Below are 13,717 nucleotides of genomic sequence, written 5' to 3'. Positions count from 1 at the left end.
AACATTTTCAGCCAGCTTTCTGATGTGACTGATCTAAAGTTAAATAGCTTTGTTAATCCCCCGAGGATACAGCAATTCATCTCTACCCGTTTTTTGAAGAATAGAAAGTGTGTAGAATAGAAAGGTAGCTTTTTTCTACATTATTAAAACCATAGAAAGAAAAGCCAGGAGGTTTAGTGTAACACTATAGTGAAAAATACTGTAAGAATTTGTGCTAGGTTGTTAATTGATGAATAAACCACAGTGCTGTTATAGGAAAGTCACCCAATACGGTTGGGTGATGGATTCTGGAGAGGCGCTACCACTCTATTTGTATTAATAAAACCATTATGTTGAAGTATTAGTTTGTTTAAAATGACATTTAATGCTGTGGAATGTTAGTAACACATAATAGCAGCTATCAACAATTGCTCCCTAAACAGCCTCCATTATTCTTTCTCTTGAAGTATATGTTTCGAAAAAACTGTTAAGACCTCTTTTTTGTGTTGAAAAGCATATTGGCTGTTACAAAGTGCTGACACTAGAGACACTAAATAAACATAAACTTTCAGAGTTTCCTGATATCAATGATTAAATGCTTTTCTTTAATAAATGAAAAATGTTGATGTGAATGAGCTCTAGTTTCCTTGCAACCTGTAGATGTTATACAAAATTTAACAACAGTCAAGAGAATTTAATATAATGTGTCTCCACAGCAGCTGAACTCAGATCAGAAACAGCTTATTCTTTGCGAAACCCTGATCGAGACAGTGTATGGGGACAAGGGGCAGGTTCTCAAGTCCAAGGAGCGCAAGGTCTTCCTCCTCAACGACATACTGATCTGTGCAAACATCAATCTCAAGTAAGTCAGGTTCATGGCTTCTTTCTCTTATCTGTGCACTAAACAAATCCTATATCGTCTCAGGTCTTAAAGCATTGTGGTTTTCTGGTTTGTCATTTATCTTCCATTTAATGGTGGTCTAGATTCACTGAAAGAGGCATTGATTACTACATTAATGAAAGAAGGTAACATTTTCAAGTCTAATAAATAATAAATGAAGTAATGATAAATGATGTAGTATTTTCAATATGGTCAGTTCACTGCAAAATGTGTGCTATTCACCTTCAAATATCTAACTTCACTGAGGATCACACATGATGGAAACTCACCAGGGAATTCCAGGGAATGTAGAGATGATTTCTTTCGAATATCCTCCCCACAAGCTCCTCACACCCCCTACCGTGCAAAGACCCTACACCTCCCACCCAGATCAATTCATCACAACAGCTCATTTTACTGACTGTGATTCTTTCTTTATGATCATAGACCTCACCAAAACAGAACGTGAGCTTTATTCTGTCATGGTCTTTAATAAAATTATGATTTTGTCTTCAATAAGGGGGCTTCCGGATATCAGCAGCCTGGTTCCTGCTGGCCCAAAGTACATGGTGAAATGGACAGCTCCTCTGCAGCATGTTCAGGTGGTGGAGGTGGGTCAGGAGATCTCACAGAAGAATGACAGCGTTTACCAGCCAAGCGGGAACAAACGCTTCAGCTCTGCCAACTCACAAGGTCAGAACGGTTTCTTGGATAATAAACCAATAATCTGACAGTGTAGAATCTTGACACTAAAAGTAATCTTTTTTATTACACTCTTATAAGGCTGCATTTTTTGTTTCTACATTTCCAAATTTTCAGACTTTTTTTGAGGGGCCAGTCTCAGCAGCTGCAAATTAGGCAGGTCCAGAAGGCAGAAGGAGTCAATATCACTGGCATATCATCATACTGCAGGAGTAATGTGTAGCTCAACAGAGAAAGAGAAGAGAATAGCGAAAGAGAAAGAACAGATTATTATGTATGCAAAGTGTAAGCAGAGACTCCAGCGGGACTAGGTATGACAGCGTAATTAAAAGGAAGAGCCAGAAGGTAACACAGGCAGAGGGTGCCCTGGGACATAAAGCAGCCCACAACTCCATTGTCAACAAGCCAGAGTGAACCTGTAATAGTGGGAAGGACTACAGCTTTTAAACAACCTCCCTATGCCCATGAACCCCCTTGATTTGTGGCTTTGCCTAAATGAAAACTATTAACAAAAAATTTGACTCTACAAATAGGTTTTTGTTCAGTCAAATACAAATTGCCTCGACTTAAAGACTGAAATTGAAGCAGAGTCCTGACTGCTAATCAGAAGGCTTTGTAAGAAAAAGCTCTGGCCCTGCTGTAGTCTTTATTATTCTAGACACTAATAAAGAGCCTGCATCTTTCGACCAAAAATAGACCCAGTACAACTGCATTCTTCTGCATATATGAGTGCAGAGATTCCCACAGTTGGTTAATTACAATGTGACTGACACCAGAAGGAGAGTATGCAATCTCTTCCAACCAAACAGCATGGACAGTTTAGTTCTCTTGGACTCCTGACTATGGATGGCTGTGGGATCCAAACAATGATGAATAACTGATAAATACATACATCTGCAAATATTGTCTATTGTCTAAAATCAGCCACATCCTGGTCAATGTAACACAGCACTGAATCTCACTCTTTCATTGTCTCCAACATTTCAGACTACAGCCTTAACGTGACAGGATAGAAAAACTCAATTAATCTATATTGCTACTCATATGATCCTCCTTTTTTTTAGTTATTTCGTTTGGAGAAATAAAAAATACAGGTCAAAGTTTTTTGTTTAGGGCCCAATACAGCATTTTTCATTCAGAGTGAGCACACATACCCAATCTCAGAGGGCAGCTATGGCCCAATGCTTAGTTGACATAATGTCCTTAGCAACGTGTTAAAAACACTATGCTAGTGGAACATGCTCTTGACTACACTATAGGTTCTTAATCATCAGCATACGTACGTATTAGACCTTAGGCTTTTTGTGCTGGTTTTTTGTGCTGAAAAATTTTTGACATATTTCCGGTGTTTATTTTATATTTGTCTTATATTATTATGCTGTTATTTATTTTGTCAATTAGAGCAGTGCCTTGGTTTACAGTGAAATATAATAAAATGCAACACACTGAGACATTTTACATTTGAGGCAGGAGTAAGAATGGTAAGGATTATCTGTATGTTGATGTAAATAAATTCAAATTCAAATTTATTTGTATAGCGCTTTTAACAATGGACATGATCTCAAAGCAGCTTTACAGTACAGAAACATAATGCAAAATATTTAATAGGAAGATTAATGTGTGAAACAAATACTTGTGGATCTTAGTGAAATTTTGTGTCTTTTAATGAACTCTTTTTTTTTAAAAAAGATAGTTTTTGCAGTTAAGTTAAGCACTGAAATTTGTATTACAGTGAGAGTTTAGTCAACAATAAAGGTTGTTAAAATGTGCAAAGCTAGTTCAGGGAAAAGGTGTCTCAATGTTTAAGCCTTGAGCTTCATATTGTAAGGTGTGAATTCAGATCTTAGTGCTTCTGAGCTGACGAGTCCTTAAGTAGTTATATCCTGCCTCACTGCACAGCATCATATCTCCATATCTTGATATAGACTCACTGTCTGCTTTATTAGAAACACCTGCACATTCATGCAGATATCTTATCAGTCATTCATGTGGCAGCAGCACAGCGCATAAAATCATGCAGATACAGGTCAAGAGCTTCAGTTAATGTTCACATCAGAATGAAGAAAAATGTGATCTCTGTTACTTTAACTGTGGCATAGTTGTTGGTACCAAATGGGCTGGTTTGAGTATTTCAGAAACTGCTAATGTACTGGGATTTTTCATATACCATCGTCTCTAGAATTTACACATAATGATATGAAAAAACATTTATTGTGTGGAGAGTCTACAGGCTGAAACATCTGGATCATAGCCCCAGATTCCTGTCATTGGCTGACTGAAATGAAACCTAATGCGAAACCTCTCCTGCCTCATGCATATCTTTTGCCTCATGACCATCCACCACAATGTTTTCTGCATGTTGAGATTCTTTTCTGCTCACAACAGTTGTACAGTGATTATCTGTGTTACTATATCCTTCCTGGCACCTGGTCATTTTCCTCTGACCTCTTTTATCAACAAAGCCATTCCACCCTCAGAACTAATGCTCACAAGATTGTTTTTGTTTTTCACACCATTCTTTGTGAACTCTAATGACTACTGTGTGTGAAAATCGCAGGAGATCAGCAGTTTCTGAAATGCTCAAACCATGTGAATTGGCATTTGTGGCAAGATCTATGATGTTAGAAATGCTGGGGACTCTCTAATAACTAATAACTAATGCTGTTATAGGATTAGAACATGATCTGCTTTTTATGAAGTGAACGATAAAATATTGTTTGTTTTAGGCAAGCTGTTTCTGGGGCCACCCAAACTGTACCAGGAACTGCAGGAGCTTCAGCATGACCTCTCAGTGGTGGAGGAGGTCACACTCCTAGTGGGAACACTGCAGGGTTCCTATCAGGTATAACTTTATATCAACAAATGCAATATTTCAATGTTGAATAATACTTTAGTTCCTGTGTATCTGGAGATTAGTTAAGTGATATGATACCAGTATCGTTTGTGTGTTTGTGCAGAATCTTAACACAACAGTGGGGCAGGACTGGTGCCTGGCTCTGCAGAGGCTCATCCGCATGAAAGAGGGTGAGATCCAGTGTGCCAACAAGTGCCGCTTGCGGCTAATGGTGCCCGGCAAGCCTGACAAGTGAGTAGTGAAGAGAACTGGAACAGGCTGGCAAATTGCCTTCAAATGTGGGCAGGCTTGCCCTAGGCAACACATTCATTCTGTTAATCGATTTAAAGCGCTTTTCAGTTATTGAGAATGATTACCAGAGGGTTTCTGCTTTGTGGATTTGTTCTGGTGCAGCAGCTGCTCTCGATGTTGCCTGCTCATACAGCCAAATGGACTGAGCTGAGCTTATCTTTGGCAACAGGACTTTGTTGGGAACAGATTTTAGAACAGCTGGTTATTAAACACCGAAGTGCCATTGCAAAATGTGATGGCAATACTTGTACTTTGTGCTGTTCTCTTAGAGAGTGTTTAGGTCTATTAGTAATGTCTTTGTATTAAAGCACCTTAAATGCTGTAACAAACTGTCACTAGAGCTTAGAGCACCAGTAATCTGTCTGTTTTCTTGAGAGCTTGTGTTGAATTCCTTGTGGAATTTCTGTCTGTTTGCACATGTTTTTGCAGGTCTGGGCGTCCTGTCAGTTTCACAGTGGTTTTTAATACACCCAGTCCAATCAGTAAAATCTCATGGGTCAATCGCTTGCATCTTGCTAAAGTCGCTCAAAGTAAGTATTTTAGAAAGATGTCTATACTGTATGTTCGTCTTCTGGATTTACAATTTTATGTCAGTCCTAGAGGATGTACAGCAACTCTTACTGTGTGCATAGGGGAAGAGAACTTGCCTGGTTGGGTGTGTGCAGAGGATGATGAGAAAACTAAGCCACCATTCTGGTGTCCACTCCTGGCTTGTCGTGTGCTTGTGTTCTCTCCAAAAGCTCAAGATCTAAAGGTAAGACAAAACATAGAAATCTTTAAAATAGTTTTACACCATGGTGGTAGCTGAAAGTATATAAGAACACAGAAATGTCATGTAAACAGTCAAAGACTGTATATAGAATAGCCCAAGATGGCACATATAATATATATACAGTATATATATATATATATACACTTCACCTGTCCCCTGTCTTCCATGCTCTGGTTGGGGATCAGTCCTCAGTCGCGTGATAATACCTGATACACAGTTGTTTTTATATCATTAGAAAAAACAATAAAATCTAGCCTATGACAGTTCACAGTAAATATCTAGTCTAGCTATATAAGCTATATCTAGTTTAGCAATAAGAAAAATGACAAATTTTACATATTTTGTGAAGTGAATGGGACTCAAGGTTCTTACAGTATAATCTGCATAACGGGATCATGAGTCCACACTCTCTCTCACCCCTCACACAAAAACATGTGACACAGCCCCAGTGAAGCTCTTAGGTTTTACAAGTCCTCTATGACACTACTATCTGATTAAATGCAAAGATTTTGCTTTTGGTAATTAGTTCCTCTAGGAGTGTTCTAAAAAAAATAAAAAAGTCTTCAGGCCCACAGACGGTCCACATTTTTGCTCTGTATCTGCTTGGAACGCACCCAAACCAGCTTTACTTTGATGGTATGTTACAGGTTTCTTAGGAGAAAAAGCAGACGTCTGAAGTAGTGTGAAGGTTTGAGCAATACATTCTGTAGTATTATATATAGATACATCGATATGGCCAGAGATGCTAAATTGCGGTCATGAAATCATAATGTGTGAGTTTATTTTTAATAGATTTGTTGAATAGTGTTTGAGAATTCAGTGCTGGCAGTGTGCTGAAGGACAAAATAACCAATCATGCATGCGATCAGCATATTGATTACTTCAATGTAGTTGGTTTAATAAATGTACAAAAAATTTATTAAACAAACTAAACATACATGTATACTTTACAAGGACCATAAGATTAATTAATTAATAGCTTATTAATGTATTAAATATTGCTCATACATGGCATTCTTTAGCCTTTTACTGTATTTTCCAGTACATGACTGTCAGCATGTCATATTGTGGTTACATCAAACTGTCAAACCAGTGACTTAATACTGCTCCTTTAGTCTTGATACTAACTCAAGTTCAAGGTCATAATTAAGCGTAAATTGGATATATCTTTGTGTGTAGTAAACTCAGCCTGCATGTGTAAATCTCATACAATTTAATTTAGTAATATGTAATATGGTCTGAATACCGATGTGCACAATTTAACTACTAAATCCTCACTATACACAAGTTGCTTGGCAGGGAAAACAGCCCTCAGCACTTATATTATATTATTATAGGTCTAGATTGTTTTCATTTTATTTTCTTCTCTTGACATTTCACTTACATTCTCATATTATGCCTCTTCTGATAGCATGGAAAACACTTATTGGATTCCTCCAGTTTTTTTCAACATACTCTTTGTTTACTGTATCTATCTGAAGTCTATATCCACATAATGGAAGTACATAAGGGCAGCTTAAACTGTTGAATTGAAAGGTTTTGTGATGGAGTGTTTACCCAAAAAAGGAAACAGTGATTCTGGTCATCATTTTTCAGTGAGGTACAAATTCTTTCCAAGTATGTAACGTTCACTAAGGAAGTCATAAAGGTGATTTCAAAAACTAAATAATACAAAACAAACATCTTTTGGGAAAATTTATTGAGTACTACAACAACTTCCATTGTAAGTGTGATTGAAGACAATGGATTTTTGGTATTTTCCCAAAATAGTCAGTTCTTGTCTGTGGTAATTGGACCACAGATGCAGTAGATAGTAATTAAAAAAGCAATTAGGTTAGTGATTTTTTTAATAGTTATACTGTATGGAGAGACAAATGTAGTAGTACGGATAAGATATTGAGTACTATGTTGGTGATTCTAGGCAAATTTGTGCCTATGGGTGTTATAAAGAAGGAAATAAGACATGCATATTGAGGTACAATTGGTATGCCCTGACTGTCTTTTGTGTGTAGCAGCGCATAATTTATAGTTTATTTCACCAAACTTCCCTAATGTCTTGTTCTTCAGGCTTGGTAGCTTTGCATGGAAAATTAGGGAATATTACAATCATAATAATTAAACATAATATCAATAAAGAAGAAAACGATTAGCGGCTGCCAGAAATATCAAAATCCATAAGTAATGGAAATGAAAGATAAATGATCCATTGATAGAGTGGATCACGATGAATTTAATTTGATAAATTCATCCCGAGTGTAAAACTTAATTATGACCCGAATCTGAAGTAGTTCATTGGATGAGACACAAACAAACAAAAGTGGGTGTTTATCCAGCCGCTGGCAAAGACGGTGTAAGAAAATGTCTGAAAAATGAACATGGCCATGTCTTCACCATTGTAACATAACCTCTACCCCCACTTCCGAGTAAAGTAATCAAGATGCAGTGGAGTAGAAAGCTAAAGTAGGTTAGAGGAAAAAGGGGGATCTTCTCATTGACAGGTAATTCAATGTTCTTAGCTCGCTTGTTTTAGCTTTTGGATTTGTGCAGAAGTAAATCTAATCACAAAAGGAAAAAAAAACTGCTAGTAAGTAAGGCTTCAAACTGAATGGAAATGGCATAACTGCCGCATTTCATCACATTCAGATGGAAAGTGAGATTGCCCACATTTAAGCTCCAATATAAATAGTTCTAACTGGATAATTAATGCACATGTTAAATAATCCTGCCTGACATTTTCATAGAAAGGAGAACAGAAAGAACAAAAAAGAACAGGCCCCGAAGATAATTCTAGATTAATGCAGCTCCTGCTGAGCTAATTCAGATGGAAAGCAGAATGTATGTTGGCTGTTGTGCCGTACATCAGAAACCCACATTGCACACTCAGCAGGGTCCAGTGTAAGTACACACACTCACATAACAACATGCCTCCACTTCATACAAGCGATGGAACAAATCATCCATATTTTTTCCTACAGACATTGAAGCTGAATCTATTTATAATCGCATTTTACTATACATACAACCATCTCTGGGCTTTCTCACATCAGACTAAACAGATGTTTGACTGCTGTGCCACTGCTATTGTTTACATTTGTACTATGTTTAGATATTGTGTTAATTAAAATCAGCCTAGTGTTAACAGGGATTTTTCCTTATTAAACATATGCAAGTGGGATATACATGAGGTTATGCTCAAAAAAATTAAGGCAACACTTAAATCACACAATGGATCTCGATGAACAAAATTATATATATATATATATATATATATATATATATATATATATATATATATATATATATATATATATATATGTGTGTGTGTGTGTGTGTGTATACATTTTGTGTACACATATGTGTATACATTTTATATATATCTGTGTGTGTGTGTGTGTGTGTGTGTGTGTGTGTGATGTGTCAGTAGTCAAAGGAAACCAAAATCATTAACCCCCTGAGGGCTCGATTGAATAATAATAATAATTAAAAACAAACATTACAGGCTGATCTAACTTGCATGATTTTCATCAAGGCAACTCCTAATGTAAGTCAATAGTGACAAGGACACTAACAAAACACAACCAGAGAAAAAATCATTCAGGAAAAGAGCAATTGTCTGCGGCCACCAACTACGAAACCATTTTGGTGGTTGTCTTGCTGTTGCCTCTTCAGTGAACATGCTCTCACTTCCATTATCACCAAAACAGGTGAATCACAATCACTTATGATTCCTGACTGGACACATGGATATCCCTTAAGTTTAATTGACTTTGTGTTGTACTATGATGATTAACTGTTCCCTTAATTTTTTGAGCAGTGTATATTAGCATCCGAGTTTAAATTATTCCTTCTCCTTCTAACTTATGCTGCTCATTTCTAACTCCTTCTGCTGCCTTCATTTTAAAATGAAATTTCTGGGAAAAAACTGGCATCATTCTTTTGAAAACATCATTCCATTTCCCTTGAACCGAGAATACTGCATATGCTGTGAGCTGCTTTTTAAGAAAAAGGGGCTGAATTGATCAGGATTGTTCTAGCTGGGGATGGGTTTATGTAAACCGAAGCCTAAAACGAACAAACCAAGAAAATGGCTTTCTTACTTTAATTGAGTTTTTCTTTTATCTGATTCTTCTGACTTTTTATTTCAAAACAAAAAAAAAGGAAAAAAAAAAAAAGAATTCAGTTCACTGTATTTTCAAGCACAAACGTTTCTCAGAAATGGTGATTGGTGATGTTTTAGCATCAGACTCTTTTAATATGAATTAATCAAGGCAGTTTAATTGTTTTAACTGGTTATTAGCATTTAACTAGTTTGTATTATTATAATAGCAACCATTTGAGAAATGAACAATAAAGCTGTTGTTATTTAGCTGTAGTAAACTATCATTATGTACTTTTACTTTCCTTCTTTGTTTGTTCTTCTGTGCTATAATTTCATTGAAGCTGTACATTAACCTTTGCCAGAGTATTTATTTCTGTGAGTAACTCCGACGATGCGTTATAAATACATAATTGTGTTTTGATTTCCCTTTCTGCTATGGTGCAATGATATAGAAAAGCTTGGGACTGTGTGTAATGATGTAAGTCTCCTCTTACTCCACAGCTCCAGATGGCCCTTCACAACCCAGTCCAGTGTGCTCTGTTGGGTTTTTCTGCAGCCAGCACCTCTCTGCCTCAAGGCTATCTTTGGGTGAGCATGTCTCCATTACACTGTTAACACTAACAAACATCATTAGTCATCAGAGTGTTGTTCACATTCAAGTTATTTATTTGAGTATAATCAGTACCATTTTAATGCTTTGACGCGTTAGGTCCATGAGCCAATTTAAACTTCAGTTAATTTAACCCTTGTATGTTGTTCGTATTTTTGTTACTCAGCCAAGTGTTACTCAGTGTTCGTGGCTCTGGTGGACTTGCTGCATTTTTGGGTTTTTAATTCAACACAATCAAAAATTATATGTTAAAATACTCTACAGATGTTTACTTCATCAAATTACAAGCAATGTAAACAGCATATATGGTTAATATTTGCCCTTTATCTTTATTACATCACATTTTTTAATTATAGTGCTACTTGTTTTTTTGTTGTTTTTTAATAAAATGTAATAAAAAAAGAAAATCAAATTTAATCAAGGGGGGCACGGTTAGTACGTTTGCCTCACACCTCCAGGGTTGGGGGTTCGATTCCCACCTCCGCCTTGTGTGTGTGGAGTTTGCATGTTCTCCCCATGCCTCGGGGGTTTCCTCCGGGTACTCCGGTTTCCTCCCCCGGTCCAAAGACATGCATGGTAGGTTGATTGGCATCTCTGGAAAATTGTCCATAGTGTGTGAGTGAATGAGAGTGTGTGTGTGCCCTGCGATGGGCTGGCACGGCGTCCAGGGTGTATCCTGCCTTGATGCCCGATGACACCTGAGATTGGCACAGGCTCCGCGTGACCCAAGGTAGTTCGGATAAGCGGTAGAAAATGAATGAATGAATGAAATGAGAAATTTATTCAAGTTATGAGTGGTAAAAAAATCAACAAATTTACAAGGAAGCAAAGTTTTTAAAAAATATAGCGTTCAGCGCAGTTCAGGCAGGCCACATAGTCAAGCTCGGCTATCAGCTGATGTCAATTTTCTAACCCGCCCATCAGCTGATCTGATTCCTAAGTGCGCTATTGGTCCTTTTCAAACAGGGCACCCTATTTAAATGCTTTTTTCAGTCTGTCTGCTTGGCTGTTTCCTCTGCATTGCTGCAACCCACCTCCTCCCCTAGCTCCTCCTTGAAACTTTGTGTTTAACTTAATCAGTGTTATTCTAGTGTCACTGATGCAGGCTCTGTTCTAAATGGGGGATTTTGTCTTGCTGCTTTCCCAGTTAAATGGGAGATTGTCCCCCCACGAAGCTGCTGCTGTCATGGAGCTCATGAAAAGGCTGGGGAATTCAGAACAGAGCCATACCACCAAATGTAAATTTTATAAGCCTGCAAATAAAAAAAATTTAATATGTCAAAGAATTGTCTTTATTTTGACTCAAGTGGTCCTGACTGAACTATTGATGTTTATGAATATGGGTCCCACAGACCAGAACAGCATACAAGGTTTAATGTCAACTCTTGTATGACATATCTCCGCTATTAAGACATTTATTCACATAATAACGAACAAGCCTTTTTTTTTTCAACAACGGTATGATCTTTCTTTGTCGATATCATCTTCTGTCTTCTGTGGAAATAGGTTGTGGATTTACGTCGATGCCACTGTTGTACTTAGTATCTGCAATTTATTTATTATTCTTTCTTTCATTAAAAACCCTAAAATATTTTTTTACATGGAGGGTTAATTCTAACACATACTTCCTCTGAGACATTTTGCAGTCTATCTTGAGCCGTACATCTAGATATCTCATATGCATCATCAGAGAGCACGGCCCGTTCTGCTCCAATGGCTGTAGCATTAACAGAATTCAAACTTTTGATCTCAGACCAACAGGGCGAACGCTTTTCTGTTACACCACCCGGGAGCTCCTTAATACATATTTTTTAACTCTTATCTGGGACCAAAAAATAATACTTCTGAGTGTAATTCCCTGAAATATTTTTCTTGCTTGTTATTCTACTGTATATTACTGGTCTACATTATAATTCCTGCTCTAGAGTGTTGAATAATAGGGATTATTAACACCCAGATACACACACATTCTGTTTATCACCACACTGTACAAAATGATTAATTAATGTGAAGCAGTAGATAAAACTGTTCTCACTGCTACCTCTGTCTCTGTTCCTGTCTCATTCAGTAATCTCTTACACATACACACAAACTTTTCCCTCGGGTCTGCACAGGTGGCCAGTGGTGGAGATGAATCTTATGGACAGGTGGAGATCTTCTCCCTGAACAGACCCACTCCACGCTCAGTGAAGAGTTTCCTTCTGGCCTCCCCTGCTCTGAGCATTGAATATGTCACGGAGGCCAGCGATGAAGAAAATGAAGTACAAGTATCAGAAGGAGCTGCCAGAATTGGGAACACCATCTGCGTGGGGTTACAAGATGGCAAGTGAGTCCAACTCTGAGATTAAATGATGTGTGTCCTAATAAAATGTGTATGAAATTTCAAGTAGCTTTCTAGAAGTGCGAGTAAATTTGTGTGTGTGTTTAATTACAGTATCCTAGTTTACGGGAATGTGGATACCGCTGCCCAGTGCCTCTTAACCTTCCAAAACCCTGAAGGTTGTCCTGTTCTGTGCCTAACACACACACACAACTTCCTCTTCGCTGGACTTACTAATGGCAAAGTTGCAGTTTATAGCAGAAAGATTACAGGTAATTACTTCCAAGATATATCTAGTATATCTACATACTGTAACATTTCATATGGAACAAAAACTTAAAATCAGGGGATAGTCAATATAAAGGGAATACAGCATAACACACGCTGTGCAAATCTCTTTAATTATCCTAGTGTTTGGACATGTTTCCTACACTGATTATTCAAACTAGCACCATATGGCTTGAATGATTTATTTGCCTTGAATGAAATTTCTCTGCATGCTCTGTACAACCGCTTGGTTTGCAGTTCATCATTTTGTAAGATTGCTTGGCACACTTCTCATGTACTTGCTTAAAATTACAGAAGTGCCTAAAGTTTTGCACATAAAATGAGACAAAAAGAAAGGTCTATTATATGAACAAGTTGTGAAATATTCAATATTTGTAATATTGATTATATAAGCTTATATTTTACACATATTGCTTGATTTTTAGGAGCAAAATGGTCAAATTGTGTATGTTAATATATTAATTACATTTTTTTTTGTTCAGTATTTTAAACATTGGACATTGTTTAGGAAATAGAAATAGGTTTTAAATCTATAAATGTCCCCCTAATGAGCAATCCAGAGGTGATGGTGGCAAAGTATAACTCACTGAGACTACATGAGTAAGAAACCGTGAGATTTATCTCCATTTTTTATTATAGAACTATTAATATTTCAGCACAATCTCTTTTATAATGCCACTGCTGTGAGTCAGCTGTGTTGTGTATTGTGATATTATGAGATATTGTGATATTATGTGATATTATTATCATAATGTTTTTACACATCAGCTCTATGAACACGAAATTGCTATCGAGGACATTTCAGACCCAAATTGCCCAAATGTTTTGTTTATTTTTGAACTGTTAGCAGAAATAGATCCATTAAAAACTACACTCACTCTACAGCACGTCTAGTTATATAGCTCAAAGTGCTTCCGGCTTC

General features: G+C 37.1%; 1 protein-coding gene across 3 annotated transcripts in view; it reads left to right on the top strand.

Moving 5' to 3' along the window:
* The window catches only part of arhgef10lb (Rho guanine nucleotide exchange factor (GEF) 10-like b), a 38,175-nt gene that overhangs the window by 19,083 nt on the left and 5,375 nt on the right, over positions 1-13,717 (top strand). For all 3 annotated transcript variants that reach the window (XM_060893574.1, XM_060893573.1, XM_060893572.1), the window contains 9 exons: positions 696-841; positions 1,380-1,552; positions 4,288-4,403; positions 4,519-4,646; positions 5,136-5,236; positions 5,339-5,460; positions 10,079-10,165; positions 12,302-12,513; positions 12,622-12,779. In XM_060893574.1, coding sequence (XP_060749557.1) covers positions 696-841; positions 1,380-1,552; positions 4,288-4,403; positions 4,519-4,646; positions 5,136-5,236; positions 5,339-5,460; positions 10,079-10,165; positions 12,302-12,513; positions 12,622-12,779 — 1,243 coding nt within the window. The remainder of the gene's footprint in view (positions 1-695; positions 842-1,379; positions 1,553-4,287; positions 4,404-4,518; positions 4,647-5,135; positions 5,237-5,338; positions 5,461-10,078; positions 10,166-12,301; positions 12,514-12,621; positions 12,780-13,717) is intronic.

This window comes from Tachysurus vachellii, chromosome 19 (assembly GCF_030014155.1).
Source record: "Tachysurus vachellii isolate PV-2020 chromosome 19, HZAU_Pvac_v1, whole genome shotgun sequence".
NCBI classification, from domain to species: Eukaryota; Metazoa; Chordata; class Actinopteri; order Siluriformes; family Bagridae; genus Tachysurus; species Tachysurus vachellii.
The sequence above is the reverse complement of the archived record's forward strand: the minus strand, read 5'-3'. Positions and strand labels throughout refer to the sequence as shown.